This window comes from Phaenicophaeus curvirostris, chromosome 6 (genome assembly GCF_032191515.1).
Source record: "Phaenicophaeus curvirostris isolate KB17595 chromosome 6, BPBGC_Pcur_1.0, whole genome shotgun sequence".
Taxonomy (NCBI): Eukaryota; Metazoa; Chordata; class Aves; order Cuculiformes; family Cuculidae; genus Phaenicophaeus; species Phaenicophaeus curvirostris.
In genome coordinates, this window is record NC_091397.1 from 43,953,256 (window position 1) to 43,975,502 (window position 22,247).

General features: G+C 46.8%; 1 protein-coding gene across 1 annotated transcript; it reads right to left on the reverse strand.

The window, feature by feature from the left end:
* Window positions 1–492: 492 nt before the first annotated feature.
* On the reverse strand, window positions 493–14,045 carry SLC6A20 (solute carrier family 6 member 20). Its single transcript, XM_069860010.1, has 11 exons — window positions 13,752–14,045; window positions 9,851–9,991; window positions 9,066–9,157; window positions 8,298–8,525; window positions 6,710–6,820; window positions 6,073–6,314; window positions 5,040–5,202; window positions 3,646–3,850; window positions 2,727–2,886; window positions 1,543–1,708; window positions 493–642 (listed from the first exon to the last, which is right to left on the reverse strand). Exons 1-11 carry the CDS (start codon window positions 13,870–13,872, stop codon window positions 493–495), a joined length of 1,779 nt encoding a protein of 592 aa, XP_069716111.1. The 5' UTR covers window positions 13,873–14,045.
* Between the last annotated feature and the right edge of the window lie 8,202 nt (window positions 14,046–22,247).

The following is a 22,247-nucleotide window of genomic DNA, read 5'->3' on the forward strand; positions in this document are numbered from 1 at the left end:
CCTGTAGGAAAGGGATATCGCATTTGCATTCCAAGACTTCAATAGCTTCATCTGTTGGTGAAATACAGAAGTCATTTCAAATAACGTGTGTGTTAGAGCATGGCTTTCTTGATTCACTGGTACTTCAGTGCAGGAACATGCTTAGTTGGTTGCTCATGTTTCCGCACAGGCAGTGCTACAAGTGGAAAATTACCTAACGTTCTGTAATGGATTGATATGCTGGTTAATTTGTGCTAGCTAGCATTTTGTGAGCTGCTCTTCTGCTTTTTCCCCTCTTACAGAGGCCATAGTAAAGCTTCATCTTGTTACAGAAGAGCTTTTTTTTTTTCCCCCAGCCGTTGTGGAACCTCCTGAGAGCACTTTTTGGTCAATATAGCACCCATGATTCTCAACTCTATAATAGCTGCTACAAATAATGGTTGCCGCTGTCTTCCAGAAGTGCCCGGTCGCCGACGATGGGGGTGAAGCTTTCCCAAATCCAGCTGGTAGCGTTCATGCAACGGTTGAAACGTTTTCCCTCTTCAGTCTCTTCCTTATGAAAGTCAGTAGTGCTCCCAGGGGTATGCACATGGTGGATGATGCCACCAGCAGCCCGATGGCTGCTAGGGCGTAGCCCGGGTAATCCTTTGTCACCAGCTGCCCCTGCAAGGGAGAGAGGAAGCATGGGATGTGTGGAATCTGTGGAGTTCAGTGTCCTGCAGCTGGGTCTGGAGCAAAGCCGCGTACTTAAGCAGGACACCTGAGAAGCACTTGCAGGTTGCAGCAGCCCCCTGACTGTCTTCAGTGTTTTTTTCCAACTGGACATGCTTCAAATTGATAAGAACGGAGCTACTGACAGGAACAGTGGGGAAATTTTGCTGCAAGCTTTGGTAAAGAGCAGGTTTTGGCTTCATTAATGTTTCTTAATGAGGTGGCTGGGTGCTGACCCCTGTCAGTTCCTTTCCTGGAGCCTGTAGGCTCGTGCTGACACCCAGTCAACGGGCCAGGCCCGCTGCGGGTCCCAAATCGGGGATGACATGAAAACAATGACTGTAATTTGTTTCTGTGTGCTAGGAACGTTTCTACCAAAGGTTTTGAAACCAGCGATAATCCAGAAATAATTAGTGATTTTGTACAAATTGGCATTTGTAGAAAAGCACTTTGGCCACAAAGGAGAACGTATATGGAAATTATGGAAGCTCTTTATTCCAGTGGGGCCTCAGTTAGTTAAAACACCAGTAATTTTGTTCAAAATACTACACTTTGGAAGGAACGTTTCTGTTTGAACCGTTATTTTAAGATGATAACTGGGTTTTCAACATGAATAAAATTTTGCTGTTTGGCTGGGTTGATTAAGGACAGTGGAGGGAGATGAGTCCATTTTACAGAACAACGGCATTGTCAGTAGGCCAAGTTTTCCCTGTTTTACATTTCCAGAAAACTAAGGGATAGTCCCAACTCCAGCTGCACACTTTCAGAAGGCAGTTTTGGGGATAGGAAAGCAGGCTCTGTCCTTGCAGAAGCTAAGGAAAGTCTAAAACCCGAAAACCAAAACTATTTTACCTGTGTGGCGTCCCAGGCTTGGTATTGCAGCGTTCCTGTGAGGATGTAGTCGGTGAGGTAAAATATAAATAGGCTTACAATTAGCAAAGGACTAGCGAAAGCCCACATAACTTTCCAATACCAGTTTGGTTTGCGTCCAATCATGGTGTGAAGATCTTTCTCAAATCTGTATTTAAAAAAAAAAATCCAAACAAACTTATTTTTGAGAACAGCTGCATATGCTCAATCGATACCTTAATCTGAGCTACTTCAAAACTACCTACAGCATTAAATGTGTAAGATGGAAAAGGGGGAGCTAATGAGCAGGGAGGTGTTGTCTGAGGAACTGGCTCACCAGGATCATGTGGTGAGGGTGAAATCAAATAAAAAAGATAGCAGGCGTTCCAAAAAGATCCCGAACTGCAGAAGAGTAGCTAGAAATAGGTACAGCATGGAAAAGTTCCAGTGTTCTGACCTGAGTATTGGTGTAAGCTGATGGAGAAAAGCAATGATGCTTCAGTATTGTGGAGAAAATGCTACTCATTTATGTGTGGTTAAGCTGTTCTCACCACTGTTATTTCACTATTTTTGAGGAAGGCAATTCTAATGCTGGCGATGGCATCTGTAGTCATGCAGGACATCTGGATCTGCCTTGAAGGCTCGGCACTCACGGACATAACGCCAGTGTCGGTGCCTGTACGCGTACTGCGCTAGCAGACTGGCAAAGCAAATACTAAAGCCTTTTCCTTTAGACACCCCGAGCACAAACGCCTCTGCTGAGCAAAACCTTTCCTGACATTGATTCTTGCTTTTACCCAGACCTGGGGAGAGCAGCAATGTGCAAGGCGACAGCCTTTGAAACCAGACTTATTGGCACTGTTGTGCTGACTTGCTGTGAAAGAAGCTGAGTTTTGGCAGAAGGTGCTTTTGAGACCAAAGGCAAGAGCAGGGAGCCGTGTACATGGCTCATTCGCCCTCCCCTGCAGGCACAGAAGGTGTCAGCCCAGCCTCAGCCCCAGGCAGCCCTAAGCCCAAGGCCCTGGAAGGGGTCTACAGGGCAGAGGAGACCCCGTTGCCTTGCTGATACCACAGTGAAGGAGAAAAATTTAGCCCAGGCTGGTATTTTTATTCTTGGCCCTGCATGTCTTGGGCAGTGGTCACACCCTTGCTGTCCTGCTATGAGCAAAGGAGGGTTTGAGCTTTACCTTCTTATCCCATAGATGTAACACACAGCAATGGTTTCTACCAGCACGATGAGCAGCAGCGAGAGGGTGGCTGCGTAGTCATTGAATATATCGAACCAATAATTTCCAGCCTCCATGGTGAAGATTAGGCCAATCACGCAGTTAATGAAGCACACAACACCTGTGTGGATAAAACAGGGACCCTGCTGTCACACCTGGAAATCTAATAGCATGGGGGAAATGTCCTATGGCTTGTGGCTAAAAAGCTGGTGGGATTTCTACTGATTTCTGTCGGGAAGCAGTTTTCTCAGAGGAGAAAGATTTTTGCTCTTTGGAAAAGACACGGGGTGGTGGGTGTGGATGGGTAGTGAATGTGCTGGTGTATCCTGAAAGTGCTACTCCTTAGACCTGCACTGTCATGGCACACCAGCACAGCAAAGACAACCGAGTCTTAAGCTATAGCCTCGTTGTATGTTTGCGCAGCATCTGCTCTTACTGCTGGGCATCCAGTTAAAACCGGATTTAAGGTGGGACAACTACTCTCCATGCCTGAACGGGAGCATGTATTGCTTTTGGCCAAAAAGTCTGAGCTGGTTTACAATTACGATACCAGCGATATGACTGAAGAGCCGCTCACTGCAGGCGTCTTCAAGTGTCTCCTGGCCCCTTGAGTTTCACTGGTTAATCAACACCAGTCTGAAGGAGCTGGGGTGTGTTTGGAAGCCTGCAAACATACAGCCGCAACTGCCCTAGCGCTTTGAGAGCTCCTGAAGGAAAGTGCTGTACAGGCTGGGCAGGCAAACCCTGCTGGCAGCATATTTGAGATCTTCTGTTCCACCTGAGGTCAAAGAAGGACCTTCACCAGCTGTGGGGCACCAAAGCTTTTGCACACACGTGCTCTCTCCCTGCGTGGCCTATGCGGCTTGTGGCAGGTGCTTACCTGAGATCACCTCCTTGGGGAAATGGGCAGCGATGACCCTGCTGTCGGTCAGCGGCGTGAGGATAGCGGCCGTGTTTCCCAGCATGCTGCCGATGCCCAGCATCAGCAGCATGACGAAGTAGAGCACAGAGTACAGCTGGGGCACCTCCATGTTTTTGATCGCTTCAGAATAGACTATAAATGCCAGTCCCGTCCCCTGGACGGCCTGCCAGTGAGAAGGAGGGGAAGAAGTGAGATAAGGGCAGCTCCTCAGCTGGATAACAGACATAAGAACAGACATATGAGCCTGATCCTCCACAATGACAAAAATACACCAGTGGTGGTGGTTCTGCACAGCAGGAGCTGATGAGATCTTCACTGATTTATTCCAGCTGGATAGAAACTGACACAGTCCCACTTTTAGCAGAAACATTTCATAGAATCATAGAATCACCAGGTTGGAAAAGACCCACCCCATCACCAAGTCCAACCATTCCCATCAATCACTAAACCATGCCCCTCAGCACCTCATCCACCCGTCCCTTAAACACCTCCAGGGAAAGTGACTCAACCACCTCCCTGGGCAGCCTGTTCCAGTGCCCAATGACCCTTTCTGTGAAAAATTTTTTCCTAATGTTCAGCCTAAACTTCCCCTGGCAGATATTGAGGCCATTCCCTCTTGTCCTGTCCCCTGTCACCTGGGAGAAGAGACCAGCAACCTCCTCTCTACAACCTTCTTTTAGGTAGTTGTAGAGAGCAATGAGGTCTCCCCTTAGCCTCCTCTTCTCCAGGCTAAACAACCCCAGCTCTCTCAGCCGTTCCTCATAAGCCCCTTCACCAGCTTTGTTGCTCTTCTCTGGACTCGTTCCAGAGCCTCAACATCCTTCTTGTGGTGAGGGGCCCAGAACTGAACACAGGATTCAAGGAGCGGTCTCACCAGTGCCGAGTACAGAGGGAGAATAACCTCCCTGGACTTGCTGGTCACACCGTTTCTGATCCAAGCCAAGATGCCACTGGCCTTCTTGGCCACCTGGGCACGCTGCTGGCTCATGTTCAGTCGCTGTCAACCAACACCCCCAGGTTTTTCTCCTCCAGGCAGCTTTCCAGCCAAAAACATTTGCCCCACACCTTTGAGACCTGCCCTGTCCCACAGATGCAGCCAGCAGTCTGGCTGCATCACCATCCGGCTTGGTTGCTAACGAGCCAAGCAAGCCCCTCGTTGGGCTGAGCCACCCCAAGAAAGACTGTCCTGCCCCATCCCAAGAAACAAGATGCAGAAATGAGCCCCATCACAGCTCCTGGCCAAGTGGCTCCTGGGGACAACATGTGCCCACACAGGACTGAGTAGCTTCCAGGGCTTGGCTGGAGGAAAGGAAAGGGAGAAGCCCTGGTGCCAGCACAAAGCAGCTACTCACTGTGTCCAGCTCAGCTTCCAAGCTGCAGTTTTTAAGCTGTGGTGACAACTGGGCATATTCCTGTGGATGGGTGGCCATGAGGTAGCCTTTCATCTCATCGAGGTTGTCTGCTGTTAAAGAGCCTTCCTCCAGGTCGAAAGCGTTCATCAGTAGCAGGATCACCCTGGAAAAGATTATAGGAATTCAATGGCGTTCAAGCCAAGGTACAAAACTGATACCAGTTTTACAAAACTGATACCACTTTTACACCTCATCCCCTTCTCCAGCGGCCTCCACATGGGGATGCTCTGCCAGTCCCAGGGCTCTGATCTCCCTGGGTGGGAGCTGTGGTACTTCCAGCGTGATGTTGGCATGTGGGCAACCTTCCACTCATCTTTGCTTCAGAAGGAGCCGTTCCTGCACTCACAGGGAGGTATTTTTGAGTGCCAGCTGGTGTCTCTTTCCCTTTGCCCTCGAGTCCCATGTCCACATCCCACCAATTTAAGGACCCTTTTGGCAGCAAGCAGGGAGTAGCAGCTTGGTTTCCTCTCTGATCAGCAGATAGATTGAAAAGAGTAAAAATATGAGTAAAAGTGTAACTGCCACAGGCTCTGTGCCAGGGACAGCACGTGAGCTTGCTGCCTTGGGGCACAATCCTGCAGGCTCCTGGGCCCCTCCAGAGCATCACCAAGGAGGAGGCTGAGCTGCCAGCACAAGGTTTAGCCTTAAAGGAGGGGATCTGAACATTACTGCATTGTATTAATCCCCCCATTGTATTAATCCCCCATGACCCCCAAAGCAGGGGCAAGTGTCACTGTGATTCACCCAGGCAAACTCATCCTCTCAACCTGTTCCATATCTGGAAGCAGCACTCAAGTGTCAAAAGGCACACCTTTTGACACAGCCTTCATCACTTTAAATCATGCCGTTAGCTTTATTAGGGCAGTATCAGATCTGGGGCAGTGCTGCATGCTGTTATTTATTTACACACACACACACCCCCCTTTACCTTCCCTGCCTGCAGTGGGAAACAAGTGGAATACCAGGCTCTTACTTGTCTATACAGCTTTCGTAGTTAAACGTCGCCTTGAAGCCATAGATGGAGAAAGTCACAATGCTGGCAAATATGGATGTGGTGCTGTTGATTAGCGAGACGATGATTGCGTGCCTCTCACAGTTGTTACTGGGCTCATTGTAGCTGGCAAACGCAATGAGGCTGCCGAAACCCAGGCCCAGCGAGAAGAAGATCTGTGTAGCGGCGCTGATCCAGGCCTTGGGGTTTGATAGCTGCTCCAGCTGCAAAACCAGAAGGGGAGAGCGGGATAATGAAGCTCCGCATGGATGCCGAGCAATGCACCTTCCAGGCTGTGAGGATGCAGATGGGCTGAGCCCCTTTGGGCCCCCGAGTTAGTGCTGGGGTTGTTTTGGGACAGGGTACGGCTTGGTCTGGAAGTGATGTGCTATAGGGTATGTTAATAAGCAGACCATCTTCTGCAGGAGAAAGCAAGCAACTTGAGGCCACTGAGGCACAACAGCCTCCCACCAGTCCCATCTGGGGTTTCCAGCTGCATAACCTAAGTTGCTGCTGTAAAAATCCAATATAAGGAAAAGGAGAATTGCCACCTTTTAAAAACCCACACATTTTGTAACTAATAAAATTTAAAAAAAAATTCAGTGAATTTTTCCTCTACCTTTGGTGTGAACATGTAGATGAGCCCATTCACAGCTCCGTGGAGTGTTAATCCTCTGATGAGGTATATGATAAGAACGCAGTATGGCAAAGAGGCTGTTACGTAGACAACCTGGGGGCAAGAGGGAAAAAATACTTTGGCCTAAGGAATATGCAAAACTGACCATAGTAAAAAATAGCTCTTTCTCATTTACTTTACATAAATAATTTCCTTTTTTTTCTTCTTTTTTTTTTCTATTTGCTACCTTGTATTGATCTTTAAAGAAATATTTTCAGATAAATCTAACTCTAGATTTATGTTTTAGGGAAGCAAGTTTTTTACTAATAAGAAAGACCTGTCCTACTGTTCTCTTTGACTGGAAAGATAAAAGCAAAATCTAAGATATTTGCAGCATTTACAAGCTCAGCTCTGTGCATGTAACACCGGAGTAATACCAGTTTGTAACCATTCTCTGTCAAGAATGTGATAGGCAAAGGTTAGCCATCAGCTGCTCTAGAAGGAAGGTGAGCAGACTTCATAAAAGGTCAAAATCAAACTTGAATGAAACTGGTTTTATTCAGATGGGAAGAAGACTTTAACTGCATGTAACACGGATGGGAGGAATTAAATCTTTCAGTTGTCTTTTGATTAAACCTCTGAATTTCAATCTCCACATTGGAATAAGCCACTTGGAAAAGAAAACAAGTGGAGAATGCAATCTCCTTCTCTCTGCTGGGAAGGACCCCAACGGCTTACCCAGCAGCTATATAAAAACTAACAAAAATAATGCCTTCACAAGACTTGGGAAGATAATCAAATGGGTATTTACTAAATATTTTTCCAATTCATACCTACCTGCACTGCTAGCTGACATCTACTTTTCCCTGTCACACAACTGGAGATGCAGCCACTTCCCTTCCCCGTGGGACAGCCCCATGCCCGCTGCCCAAACCCACTGCTGTTCCTGCACAAAAGATGCAGAGGAAGCATCCCACATCTCCACTGATGAGACCTTGTCTTCACGACTCTGTTTCAATGCTCCTTGGCTATTTACTTCTTTCTTTTTTGACCCCCCAAATCCAGCTGCAGCAAGTTTGAGAGGTTGTTCTTAGTTTACAGTCTCTTGGCTTTCTGCATTTGGCTAAGACGATTTGGGGATTACAGCCCTCAGCTTGCTGCTTAGTGCAGGCTCAGCTGGGACATTGCTTTCCTCCCCTTCCTCACAACTTCTGCTGTGAATAAAAAGTGAGAAAAAATGCCCAACGGGCACCTTTTTTTTAACTTGCAAAGACTGAGAAATAGATGTCTCCTGACACGGCTCTGCCATGGCAGGTGGCTTTCCGCATGGCCAGCAGCCTGGGGGCTGGCTTTGCAGCAGAGACGGCTGCATTTAAGGGACTCTTCTGTTTGTTTTTTGGTGTTGTGTTTGTTCTAGTATCACTCAGTGTTTTGGTTGAGACTTCTTCGGTTGCAACTCAACAGGGAGGCAGGGGCAGTGGCATCAGCTGCTCTGGGGGAGATGCCATGACCACAAGTGTCCTAGTGGCCATGCCCACTGCCTTTTTGGCACTCGTTAATCCTCCCGCTGTCCTGCTGGTGTGTGGCTCACCTTGCCGGTGGACTCAGTGCCACGGAGGATGCAGAGATAGACCACCAGCCAGGCCAGCGTCAGGCAGAGCGCCTGCTCCCACTGCACGCTCCCGCTGGCCTCCAGCGACGGAGAGATGTTCAGGGTCTGGCGGTACCAGAAGTACTGGGTGGATGACGTCTTCTCACACTCCTCCTCGTAGCCAGTGCGGTTGCTGTTCAGGGGGCAGGTGGCCCATGGCAAGGGGTCCTGCAAGGGATGGGAGAGGTGTGGGGTGAGTTCCCAGCATGGCAGGGAGAGCCGGGGCACCAGCGAGGAACAGGGGACACGAAGGCAAGGGTGGCTTTCTAAACCCTGGGCTTGCTTGTCCCTGCATTGTGCTGCCTGGGGCTGAGACTGACCCTTCCCCCTGGGGATGTCCTCTCTCCCCAAGGACATACCCCCTCTGCCTCTCTTCCCTGAGGATGACCCTCCTGATTCTCTCCCCCAGGCCAACCCTCTGCCTTTGGACAGACCAGCCCCAAGGTGGAGGACACCATGGCCACCAAAGCGTGTGTAAGCAAGGCATCACAGGCTGGCCTTGACCTGCATTTTGAGAAGAAACCCTGATGACCCTGGGGAGCCACCACAGTGGGACACCCCATCTCATTTTTTCACTGCAGAAAAACCCTGGGCAGTTTTCTGGAGCTTTTGCTCCTCCAGGGATGAGGATGGTAGAGGAGGCAACATCCAGCACCGATGTTAAGTCACCATGGTGGGGCTGAGCCATGCAACTGGGCACCCACACACCTGGAAGGAATGGAAGAGGTACCAGAAGGCCCAGGCATTTATCACGTTGTAGTACATGGAGAGGAAGAAGGACACAACGACGCTGGCAACGCCTGTGGGCAGGGAGAGAGGTGTTCAGTCAGCAGCAAAACCCCAAAACATCCAGGGCCCAGTAACACCCTGTGATGTTTTGCCTCTGCATGGACCCATGACCCCGCTGCTGCAGCCCCCTCCTCCTGTCGGGGCTTTCCTGCACTGGATTTTGTATTTTAGCCCCCGGAGAGGGTGAATAGTCAATGTATCATTAAAAATAAAGTGTTGCTATAAGCAAATTAGAGACTGCTTAGGCTTTTGGGGTAATTTAATAACTTAATAATGAAGCTAAGAGTAGACACTGGTAAATGGTAGGCAGTGATGGTAGGAAATTAAGGCACCGTTTTATTGCTCAATGTTAAGCTTGTCAAGATGATGTTCTTGGGGTCAGAGTCCAGTGTGGGCAGCCCCAGGGGTTGGGTTAAGTGCTGGCCTTCACACTGTGATTTTGGCAGCCTGCCTCAGGGCAGGGGGACTCACACCTCTGTGCCTGAGGTACCAGTACAGTGAGTCAGGGTTTGACCTCGACATCCCATGAGGAATGAGGTAAATGCAAGCTGTGTGCATCCAGATAACAGCTTTGAATAATTTGGCAAGACCCAGTAAAACTCCAGTTCCTGCCTGGTTTCTTCTCTGAAGGACAAAGCTTTCCATTCAAAAATCACCCATGTTCCCTGGGCACTTAAAGAGAAAGATGAAAACTGAGAACATACCAACACCACAGAGGTAGGGGCTTATTATTTTCCAGGCGCCGATGCTGCCCTGACGCATGCGCTGCCCTACAGCCAGCTCCAGATAGAGCAGCGGCATCCCCTCAGCAAACAGCATGATAAAATAGGGGATCAAGAAGCCACCTGCAAGAAAAACCCAACAGACACTTCAGCAGATCAGCAGGATAATAAACACCACAGTGCCTTATTCGTGGCCAAATTGCCCTGTTAGTGTCCCAGGAGGTGGCTGGAGCTGGGTCCCCTCAGTGCATCTTGTTTATTGAGGGCACAGCACAAGCCTGAGGGACATCTCCTGGGCTTGCAGGTGACAACCCGGATGCCAGTGAGCACCAAGTGCCTGGGTGCAGGGATTTTTCCGCAAGCGCTTGGCAGCACTGGCATTTCTGCTGTTAAAATGTGCCGGTTGGCACCCTGGTGCGGTGGGGCTGCCCAGGTGCTTCGCAGGCGGTTTGAGCAACGCTCAGGGCTGTGGCTGTTAAAGGGTAACCAACCACCAGCCAAACCTTGTAAAAGATAATGAGAGAAAGAGGACGAGGGAAAGATTTACTTTGTGTGCAGCAGTCTGCAGCACCGCTCAAGCACTCAATGAAAAAAACAACAGCAACATCTGTGAAGAATAGAGCTTTAAGCAACATTTTGAAGCCTGTCATTGCTTAAAATAAAACCCCAAAGCTACAAAAAACTTCCCCCCAAAACTTATGCTGAGCCTGCAAATGCCAGCAATAAGGGGAAGGCTTTTCCCCTGGGATCCTACCTGTAGGAACACGCCCTACGACGACGGAGGCACACAGCCTTCCCCTGCCCCTCACCCCTGCTTCCCCAGCACATAGAACCACAGAGATGCTCCTGCAGAAGAGGAGCAGCAGAAATGGGTGGGCAGGCAGCAAAGCGGGGAAAAGGACTTTCCCACCCAACAACTTGGATGTGCTTTGGCTTAAATTTCTGCTGGAAAAAAAAATACCCCCTTGACTCAGGATTCGCTTCAGAAAGAGCTGCTGACTGAGACAAAACCTGGATTTTTGTGGAGGCTTTCCTGCCTCCCTTTTTCAGCAAGCCAAAAATATTTACATAAATATCTCTTATTTAGGATTTAATCTGTGGCATTAACATTCCTTGCAATGGGCTTGGTGCAGCGCCACAGAGGTATGAACTCCAGGCAGCGACTGAGGCAAAGAACTGGAAATAAACACTGAGCAAAAATCCGGTTTATTCTGGGAATTAATTTCCCACCTCCTGGCTCTATCGTTATTAACAACCCCTTTGTTAGTCCGTTAGATAACTTCCTATGCCACAAGGGAGCTGTCGGAGGTTGAAGAGCTCCCACAGCCGCTCTGTCCCAGCAGGGTGCGAGCTGCCCCAGCAGCCACAGAGAGAGGTTTTGCCAGGTACCATGGCAGGAATCAGCGTCGGGCACTTAGCAAAAGTCTTTCCACCCTCCCAGCAGCACTGCTATGTGCTTGGTGTTGCCACCTTGCAAGAAGGAGGAGCAGCTCCAGGCTTGCTCTTCACTCCAACGCCCCCTCACAACTGAGAGTGTTGGCGCTGAGCCCCTGCTCCTTGCTCTTCATCCTGTTTGCTCACAGATTTTGCCCCTGACGCTGCTTGTGATAAAGGGTAGAACCAAAACGCCTCATAAGTGACTCAGGGCAGCTGCATGAACCAGCTCCCTCTCCACTGTGAACCCCACCAACCTCCCTACCCTATCAGCCCCCAGGCCAGACCCCTGCAGTTGGCAGAACATGAGGAGCACGCCCTGGGTCTGGTCAAGGCACCAGGCTTGGCTAGCGGCACCCTTGCCTCTGCTCAGCATCCTGCCTGGTGTCCAGGGGCTTCCTCACCCAGGGCTGAGCACCGCTGAGCTCCTGCCTTGCGATAAACCCATCCCAGGGTTGTCTCAGCCTGGCCCAGCCTGCTTACAGATGTGCTGTTTATGAGGTTTCGACCTTCCTTTCTCTGCTCTCTGGAGGTGAGCAAGGACGAGGCAGCGATATGCTCATGAACAGAAAGGCAGGAGGCTGTAAATTCTGCAAATACCCTGTTGATGAGTAACATCAGTGATAAGGGTGTTATCACTGCCAGGCAGGACAGGGACTGGCTCTGTGCTTTTCTGCAAGGAAGATGCCAATTGAGCAGTGACTGGCATCCTCCCCTAAGCCCATTGCCTGGCCTATCCAGCTTTTAAGTTCCTGAAATGATGCTTTGTCTGCATGGGTTTTGCAGACCCTGAAAAGCCACCAAATCCTTTTTAAGAGGGCAACGGAAAACAATTAAGAAAAGCAAAGCCTGCTGTCAGGAGTTTTAGGTTCACAGTAGGGGGAGTTGCCTCTCCCTGGGAAATTTAACCGGGGAGGATGAAAGTAGTGGAGAAACTAGTCTTACGAAAACACACTTTTCATAAAATACTTGGGTTTGTTGAATCTTTTTTTCTGGTTAATCAAGTGTTCCGGTTTTGGTTACATTTCTGAGAATTTTCACTATCCACTACAATAAGATAAAAAGAGGATAAACCACACAAAGACCCCAATGTCTGAGTTCTGCTGTCCTTCAGGGTGTCTGCCAGAACAAGCTGCTAGTGAACTAATCACGTGCAGTTTAATTGCATAGAGAAACACTTGCATTTTAAGCTTTGTGCTAGAGTTCAGTGTCACACAGTGCCTCAAGGGCATCTGTGCAGAGGAATACACACAGAAATGCTGCACATCTATCACTTCTTCTGTCTGAAACACGTAAGAACTCTTCAGCCACTCCAGCATGTAGCCTCTACTGTAATTTTACCCAGTGTATTATCTGGATTTTTCTGACCTGAATCCCACAGAGCAGCTTTGATGTCGTCCCAGCACTGAGCTCGCTTTTCAACAACCAGAATGAACCAATTCCTACCACAACACGTGCATTTAAAAGGAAGCTACAAGCCAACAAAGCAAGCAAAAAGCCCTTGATAGTCTCAGTGCAGACAGAAGCAGGACAGAAGCAAATGAGGCAGATGCTCATCTTGCCACTTAATGCACAACTGAGATGTGTTCAACACTACAACAACAGATGCAGTGCAAGAAGAAGTGTAAATCTGGGATGTCTTATAAAGAGAGGCTCTTAATCAGAATTCTTCAAAACAGGGTCATTTAGCAGTGGAAGCTGTATGCTAGAAGATAGTGCTGTGTTTTAATTAATCAAATTAAGTGACTTTCGATTTCTAAGGCAGAACATCTGTGGCTGGTATATGATACAGACATCGTCAGACCTAGAAGTGATGAACTTTCAAAGAACATTTTTTTTTGAGCCCAAAACAATTTATTGCCTGTTTTTAAAGCTTCCTAGGAGGCTTTAGCTGTGGAAGTCCTGTTGATTAAGGAGTTTCAGCCGACTTCAAGGCAAATTTGCAGCCAAGTTATCTCCTTCTAAATTAAGGCTTCATATAAGAGACAACACATTAACGACAGCAACTTGAAATGATACAGTTGATCCTTAAATTAAATCAGCATCAGCATTTCGCTTTCTCAGTATGTTCCAAGTGAACTATCAAGGACCTGAACTACTTTCAATGCCTTCAAAGTCATTCAATGGAACAAGAATGTAATAAATGAATACCATGTATATCCACATCTCTTATTCTACTTCCATCCTTTTTACAGAACATTGGTCTTCCCACTGCTTCACTGCACTTCTAGGAAACAAATGCCCCTGTATTGGGGCAGCTGTCAGCTAAAAGCCTTATGCTGAAGAATCTGTAAAATAAAGCAGCAATAGAAGAGATTGCACACCCATAAAATGCCTGATCTCCTGCTCTGCCCTGGACCCTGCTTAGGTGATAACACAGAGAACGTATTTTTGTATTTAAAGCTTGCCACGCTCCTCAAGAGAAGCAAGAAACACAAGCCACACTTACCTCCTCCATACATCTGACATAAGTATGGAAACCTCCACACGTTTCCTAGCCCCACAGCATAGGAAATGCAGGCAAAAATGAACTGCAAGGGATTGTCCCATAGAGGCCGGGATTTCTCCATTGCCTACTTGCAGGCAGAGGTTTCAGCAGAGTGTTCCAGCCTTTACTCCTTCAGGTACTCTGCCAGTCCTGCCTCCAACTCCACGCCAGCCCGGCTTGGAGGGGAGGGAAAGGCGGAGGAGCTACGCTTGCCAATTCCTATCAAGCTTTTTAATTACTAATCTTATTAACAGGCACATACTGAAGTAGGAATGCTGGTAAATAGATTATAGACACACAGAACTATAAAATTGGTACTTTGGGTGAATAGCTGCTTGGGTTTTGACTGGCATTTCTGGGAAGGATGTGAACCCAGGGATTTTTATCAGCTCACATGCTGACCTGACACGGGGAGGAAATAACACTGGGGCTGCAGCCTGGTTTTGGAAATGGGAAATTCCTTCCCCACAGGGCTCTTTTCCTAAGAGCGGCATTTGCATACATGAGGCACTAGGTTGATTTGATAGCACAAGGAAGGGGGTCCCACACCATTAGGACTGCGATAGTGGCTATCAGAGCTTATTATTCCCAGTGGCCCTTGTCCAAAATAGGTCCTCGAGCATCCCATCACCTCCACCCTGGTGCTCACCCCACCTAGCCCAGCACACTCATCAGTTCCAAAAGTGGCCTTGAAACTGTCCCCATCAGACATGCAGGTCTCCAGGCTGCTACAGCCTTGAGTACAACGCTCAAGTCTGGCCCTCTAGGAATACTCCTCTGTCTCTGCGTGCTGTGTGTGAGCACGCAAAATAGCCCGGTCTGGTTTCACTTACCTTCATGCTCAAACCCCACCGCTGCACACAAACTTTTCTGAGGGGATGCTGTTCTAAAATACTTTTAAGCATCATGGACCGAATATATATGAGGGCCACTAGGAAACGGTGTCTGCAGCCCGTTGTGGAGGGAGAAGGACCTAGGAGGTCATCTGAACACACACTGAGGTGCCAGGTCTGAATGTTAACCCTGTGTGCTTGGGCCCCAGCCAAGCTACATTTTGCGCTCAACCACTTAAGACAGGTCTCCTGGTGAAGGAGGCTACCAGCAGTGTCTTCAGTAATAAAAAGGGGCTGAACTAGTCCAAGAACTCTGCTTCCTTTATCTTTCTAAATGTGGGGTTTTTTTCATGCCAGGATTGGGCAACGCTTCATGTCCATTTTACCATAACACTCACTCAGCTGCTGTCAGTCTTCTTCCTCCAGCACCAGCAACTTGCTCCCTGCCAGCACTGTGCACGCTGTTCCAGCATCCCATCGCTTCCTGGCAGAGGCAAGGCATCCAGCTGTGGGTACGGGTGAGAATCCCTACCACGGGGCTTGGACGTGAGCCCAAACTGCAGAGTATGTCATGCAGCATTGTTGAGACCAGCAGAACCACTCTGGGGGACTTGCTGATCAGCTACCTGTAGCAGCAACATCACAAAGTGGGATGCCACTTTTTTGCATTCTAGAAAAGGTGACTGCAAGACGTCTATGTGTCTCCCGTAAGTGAATCCATCCTTTACAGTGTCTTTTAGCACTGCTAGAATCAGAGGTTGTCATTGGAAAACATCGGTTTGCCAAGCCTTCCCAGAGAACGGTTTTGAAGGAGTGCCACAACTGAGGTTTTTTTAGATAAAACTCATATTTAAATAAAAGCGCAACTTATAATAGAGTTCAATGGTAATGTCATGCTATTACTTATTGCATAGAGGAAACATACAGAGGGAAAACGGAGTTATATATGTTAATACCTAAATAATTACATATGCATACCCTATTCCCTCTGTCACTCAGCTAAGGTTTCAAAGTTCCCTCACGCTTTTCCCCAGTTCATTTACCTTTTTCCTGGGCATCTGGCCTGAGTTCACTCTGGAGTCCAAATCTGAGGTTTTGCTAAACTCTTGGGCATCAGATCTTTCCACCCGGATGTCCAGCATTAGTTCTGAAGTAACCAAAGTTAGAATGGTTTCGCAAAGGAGACTTTCAGGTATCTGATTTTATAAAATAACTTAATAGAGTGATACAGCACTGTGGTCGACTCTGGGGAGAGAGTCCAACTCGAACAAAGACATCCCTGTGCAATTACACACTTACAGACTATTTAGCAGCCCCTCACACAATGGTTTGGTCCAGTAATAATTTCTGGGTTTGAGATCTTTTTGCTCCTCTTCAGATTTCTTCGCTGTCTTTCAAGACAGGCTATCTTGTCTCAGTGCAGCTGGTGTTGATGATCTGTATCCTTGAAACCTCTGTATTTTCCTGGTTTTTAACTCTAGAAACCTTGTTTTCCCTGAACAGGGAAAGATTTTAACTGGAAACCCCCAGCTTGTGGCCTAGTCCTTCAGAGCAAGTCTGGTTACTCATGCTAAGAAATCTAAGCAAATAGCATACTGAACCACATAATGTTATAACACAAAATTATTTATTCTTTTCAAAACTTTACTTACTTAGGCTAAACAACTAATCTCTGTTAAAGAGGAGACTGGAAGGTGTGCAGTCCAGCTGCCGTCCAAGGGAAGATTCAATTGGGGCTCACCGGCAACCTGTTGTTGGTAAAGTATCACATTGCTTTGAGAAGCACCCTTGCGAGGCGTCCTCCCAGGGCAAGGGGAGATCATCACCACGCAGCCACACGGACAGGCAGAGAGAGTTCAAGGAAGGCTCACTTAGGCTGTTGTATTTACAGGATAAAAGTGGTTGACTCATAGTCAAATTGCATGTAACAGAGCCATGCCCAAGGCTCCTTATCGGTGTTCACTGTGTCACTGTGTGCTCTCCTTGTGGGTTTCTCAGTGGAGTTTTCAGCCCAGCTGCAGGCTCTGAAGCCAAACTGTTCCTGCTTTGGTTAAGGGATGGGTTGGGGAAACTACATCTGTTGCAGGGAGCTCCTGGCTCTTCTGCAACATCCTTGCAGTTCTTGCCTGCAGAATTGCAACATGCAAGCTAGACCTGGAAATGCATCTCATGGGTAACCCTCAATTCTGCTGGAAGGAAAAATCCAAGGTACTTTTATATCTGTAAGCTATTAAACCAAAGGACACACACACTGAGAAACGACAGATCTGTTAGCAGTCCCCATTCACAAACACTTTTGCAAGTTATTATAAAGTTAAGTGCCTGTCACTGCCTGTGAGAATTATTACAAATGATCCTTATAAATAACTCACAGTGCTTAACAGCTCGCAGGCAGGACAGCCTTAAAAAGATACCACATCACTAGCACTTGGGATGCTTCTGTGTGAATAGATTTGTGCTACTGATGAGCATAATCAGGTTAAACATTTCCTTGGCTCTGTACCTCCTTCCCATTACATTTCAAACTAGTTTACTAAGGGCCCGGGGAGACTGTGCAGGCAGAGAGGTGTGGTGTCCTCGGCTCGGGTCAAGATCAGTAAGTTCAGATGCACTAAAATGAATCCTTGCTTCTCTCAGGAATGGTCAGTGTCACAAGCAATTTGGATGAGTGTATTTTTTAAATACCTGGTCATGGACACAGGTACCCAGCCAAGTGCCTGTCATTCAGTGGCTCTTTGGCAGGCAGGTTTTAAATACATTTTAAGGTTGGAAGGTCCCTTCCAACACAAATTATTCTGTGATAATCTTCCTTATGAGAGCTGTTCTGAGTGAAAAAAACACCTTCTGGTTGCACTCAAACATCATAAAAGCTCTCAGTTCCTGAAGCCTGTTGGCATTTAATAATTACTCATCCTTTTTCATAGAAAAATGGTCTTTTCCAACCTGGTGATTCTATGATTCTATGATTTAAACGTATTTAAACAGGCAACACTCCCAAATTCTTGATGTGGAACTTTCCATACACACCTCAGAGAATAAACAGGCTATTTCTGATGCTATTCAAGATTTTATCTCCTTTGAATTTTCTTCATTTGGGTTTATCATCTCACTGCTCGTGTTAAAGGAGGATTAGAAAGAAATTCTGCCACCCACCTCCCAGTACCTAACAAATTTGAGAGTGTGGGATTTGGGAGAAGTGGGTGAGAAAGCGTAGGGTTATTCTCCACAGCAGGCCAGGGACTGGTGGGACTGCCCTACGTAAACTTAATCAGAAGCTGATAAACAAAGTGGAAAATCCCATTTCTCATTGCAGCAAAACTGGAGGTACTTAGGTGAAGACACTGACTGGAAATCCTGGGCTTGTGTCACCACAATAAGAAGTCAAGTGTTGCTCCCAGCTACCTAAAATACAAATAAAAAGGAAGTCTGAAGTCCTAGTGGTTGGGGACCATTATTTGAGGGTGGGAGCGAACCTTAACAGATCTATTGCCAAAAGAGACAGAAACAAGGGAGAAATGAATAATGGCAGCAATTGAAGAAGTCTGGTAGAGACAACTACTAGATAATTCAGGTAAAGTCCAAGTAGCCTGGACTTTATTATGCTACATCCAACATATAGGACTATAACCCCTAGATTTAAAAATAAACTCTCTGGGCTTTCATTGATGAACCCGATATGTGGGAGGAGCACAAAGTGTCAGCAGGCACCAGCTGCAGTGTTTAGTACCTGCCATTCCTGCAGACACTCCCTTCCAAATGGAAACATGCTGTCTGTTAGCATATTATACGATTATCAAACAGAAGTGATGGAAGAGTCTCTACAGCCTCCACAAATGTTTAGTTATGCTACAAAGGAGCAGATACACAACCAAGAGAGTAGCAGCACGCACATGTGTTTTTTCTGTTTGGATCCACTGTTCACAGTTGCTACTCTAAGTTCCATATTTCCCCAACTTTAGGAAAAAGAAAAAAATCCGGCTGGATTTCTAGACCTTTAACAACTCAGGCCAGGACAACTGTTGGGCAGTTGCTCTACATGCAGCTTGAGATTAGTTACTCCTCTAAGCAATTATTAGGATTGCAACTATTCCTACCAGCTCATCACTACTACTTGCCGCATAGTTTCAGACTGTAGATTAAGCCTTTGAGGTCTGTATCCTGAAGTCATACCTAGCCCCTCAATCACCTTAAAACTGTTTTGCATTACGTCAGTCTCCCAAGAAAAACATGCCTGAGGAGAGTCCCCTCTTTATTTTCACTGCTTGCCTTTATTTAGTACTGCAGCTCTATCCATTTTCTGACTGTGTGGGTTTTTTAGGGTAGTCCCTCCACGAAGGCGCTCTCAACACAGTTCTGACTCACAGACTGGCACCTCACTAAAATAAAAAGGATATCTGGTCTATTTAGTCTGTTCTTCTCTTTGTCCTGTTCTGTTTGTGGTTGATTCACCTTCCCTGGAGGTGTTTAAGGCACGGGTGGACGAGGTGCTAAGGGGCATGGTTTAGTGTTTGATAGGAATGGTTGGACTCGATGATCCAGTGGGTCTCTTCCAACCTGGTTGTTCTATGATTCTATGATTCCTCTGCCAGCTCATGCTGTCTGTCTGTCTGTCAAAGCTTGCCTGCGGTTTGGGGAGGTCTCCAGGCAGCTCCCTTGTTCGCCAGCAGCTGTCAGTGGTGAGCTGCCCCATCAGAGTCCTGCACCAACGGCACCCCAGCAACATCAGACACTACATGAACAGGTTCCTAAAAATAATAATTAAAAAAAATAATAATAATAAATTAAGACTGCTGGATCAGAATGGCATGAGTCTACCCACCCTTATTTGGAGAAGAGCTGACTCCAAATACACTGTCCGATGTTTCACAGAATGTCTGAGAGTAGACTGTGATAAGGAGGGCAGATCCAGGTGTCTTCAGGACTTGTGTGGGCAGCCAGAGCAGGGCAGGAACCCTGGATCAATGCTCTCACTGCGACAGTGTCAAAGTTAACAGTCATACGGTAACTCGGTTCAGTTCAGGTGTCCAGTTCTGGGCCCCTCACCACAAGAAGGATGTTGAGGCTCTGGAGCGAGTCCAGAGAAGAGCAACAAAGCTGGTGAAGGGGCTGGAGAACAAGTCTTAAGAGGAGCGGCTGAGAGAGCTGGGGTTGTTTAGCCTGGAGAAGAGGAGGCTGAGGGGAGACCTCATTGCTCTCTACAACTACCTGAAAGGACGTTGTGGAGAGGAGGGTGCTGGCCTCTTCTCCCAAGTGACAGGGGACAGGACAAGAGGGAATGGCCTCAAGCTCCACCAGGGGAGGTTTAGGCTGGATGTTAGGAAAAAATTTTTCACAGAAAGGGTCATTGGGCACTGGCAGAGGCTGCCCAGGGAGGGGGTTGAGTCACCTTCCCTGGAGGTGTTTAAGGGATGGGTGGACGAGGTGCTGAGGGACATGGTTTAGTGATTGATGGGAATGGTTGGACTTGATGATGGGGTGGGTCTTTTCCAACCTGGTGATTCTATGATTCTAACTGCTGTGGGCACATTCTCTGCTCAAAGCCACTTAGAAGCATTTACAATAAGAGTTATAATAACAATTCTTACCTGCCCATAAACTTACCTTCAAATTACATTAAATTGCTTTTTAATGTGTTTTAAAAAAGCCTAGCCTCACAGAAGAGCTCAAATTTTTTAAAGCTTGACCCATTCAGCTACCTGACCCCCCCAAAGATGATTCACGCTTGTTTTCTGAGGTGGTAAGAATCATTTCACTGTGGACTGACAGCATTTGGTCTCATGCAGAAGCCAAGAGCAGTCCTTGACAATCCCAGAAGGGGGAAAAAAATAAAGCTGAGGAATCTAAAGAACATTTTAGCTGGATTGAAATCTAAGTACCTGGCAGTTTCCCAAAAGCAAGGGGTATGTGGGAAGTGCCCAAATTGCAGCTGTCCTTACATTGTTCTATCAAATAAAGAGGAGCAGTTCAAGTGTAATGTATTAATATTCACTTTAGGACATTAAAAAAAATGGGTATTATCTACAAGAGAAAAACAGATTAAAGAGTACTTCATGAGCAGTTACAGAACATCAGGTAATACACAGTCTCATTAGGAAGGTAGAATGCAGCACTGTTGGCTCAATTGTTAACGACCAACTGTTGAATCCAAGTCACAGTTAGAGCACAGGGTCGGTTGTTAGCTGTCAGAGTCAATACCAGCAAAGTTAGCTACCTAGATTTTATTCCCATAGAAAATATGCGTCAGTCTGCAAGCAAAAAACCCACACACAGCTTGAAGGAGATTTGACTCCTGCAGATCAGCCAGTTATAAAAAAAATTTATTTTTAAATACTGATTTCAAGCATAACACGGGAATTAACAGCTGAAGTAAAAAAACAAATAGATTATGCCTATTTGAGCAACATAAGGAACTTCCAAAAACCAAAAGCTGGTAAAAGCAGTGTTAGAAACTTCAGGGAAACACAAGTTCTAGAAACATCAGACAATCCAAAGAGGTCCTGATGTCATCTTATAACTGTTGTACCTATCTCAACAAAAAGAGAATTGCTACTGTATAATCGCTGCCTTTGAGAGGTACACCATATTCGACGGGCGATGTATTTTTCCTCAAGAGCCCCACACAAGACCTTTACCTTTGCCATTGTACAACACAAACCAATGACAGCATCTCCCTGATCTCATACTCACCAAGCTGCCAATCTGCAAGACAGGTAATCAGAGTCAGTATTTCAGTTTTGCACTACACAATTCCCTACAAGATTGCCCTGTATCACATTTGAGGAGATAACAAGGTCTGTAACCATGCTTGCCTACAGCCAATTTATTTCACTGAGACCTATTAGTTTTCTGAAGGCAAGAATGTACTTTGTTGAAATGGCTTCTAAGCAGACAATGAAGGCCTATCTCAGAGACAGTATCCTAACTACGTCAATAGCCAAAAGATTTGTCAGAAATGAAAAATAGAAGAAGGCATGAAATCCTCTGCCTTTCTTCACCCCTTACCTGCCATTTCAGAAATAATAACCGATCTCACAAAAATGAGTTTCATTACAAAGAATAACACAATGTTCACCCAGACAAGTATTCCTGTCGGTGCCAATGTAATTGTTCTGAGCAAACACGGAGCAGAAAGCATTTTGGTTTACCCCTATTCACATATTCACCCCTACTTACCCCTAACTTCACATTTTTGTGGCGGTAGAAGGGGCAAAATAATACCTTTCATGAATTTAACTGACACTGCATGAGGAGTACATCACCCCATAAAGCCCTACTACCATGCCACAACAATAAGATGCTATAGACACAGGACTTTATCCCAAACCAAACCTTGCTTAAGCCAGTGGGGGAAAAAGGACAACAAAATAACTTACAGACCGCAAATGTATCACAGATTTGACTGGGGAATCGCTGCTTGAGCAATTTTAACATCTTTGCCTGTTTGAGAAAGAATAAGGAAAAGCGATCCACTCCAGTTCAGTCAGCTCCTGAGACAAACACTGTTAAATTCCACTTTCTGTAGCGCACACCCACCCACTCCCCAGCCTTTTCCCAGCCCTGCCACTGGTACACTTGTTTTACAGCTGTTTGAAGTGATGCGGCTTCGGGCATGAATATATAACTT

Bases quoted from the DNA above. Each gene is read 5' to 3' on its own strand.
- SLC6A20 (XM_069860010.1), bottom strand. From the start codon at position 13,872: ATGGAGAAATCCCGGCCTCTATGGGACAATCCCTTGCAGTTCATTTTT. The intron at 2,887-3,645 runs GTAAGCACCTGC...TTATCCACACAG, and splicing joins CCCCAAGGAGGTGATCTCAG to GTGTTGTGTGCTTCATTAAC. The intron at 643-1,542 runs GTAAAATAGTTT...TCTCCCTTGCAG, and splicing joins AAGCCTGGGACGCCACACAG to GGGCAGCTGGTGACAAAGGA.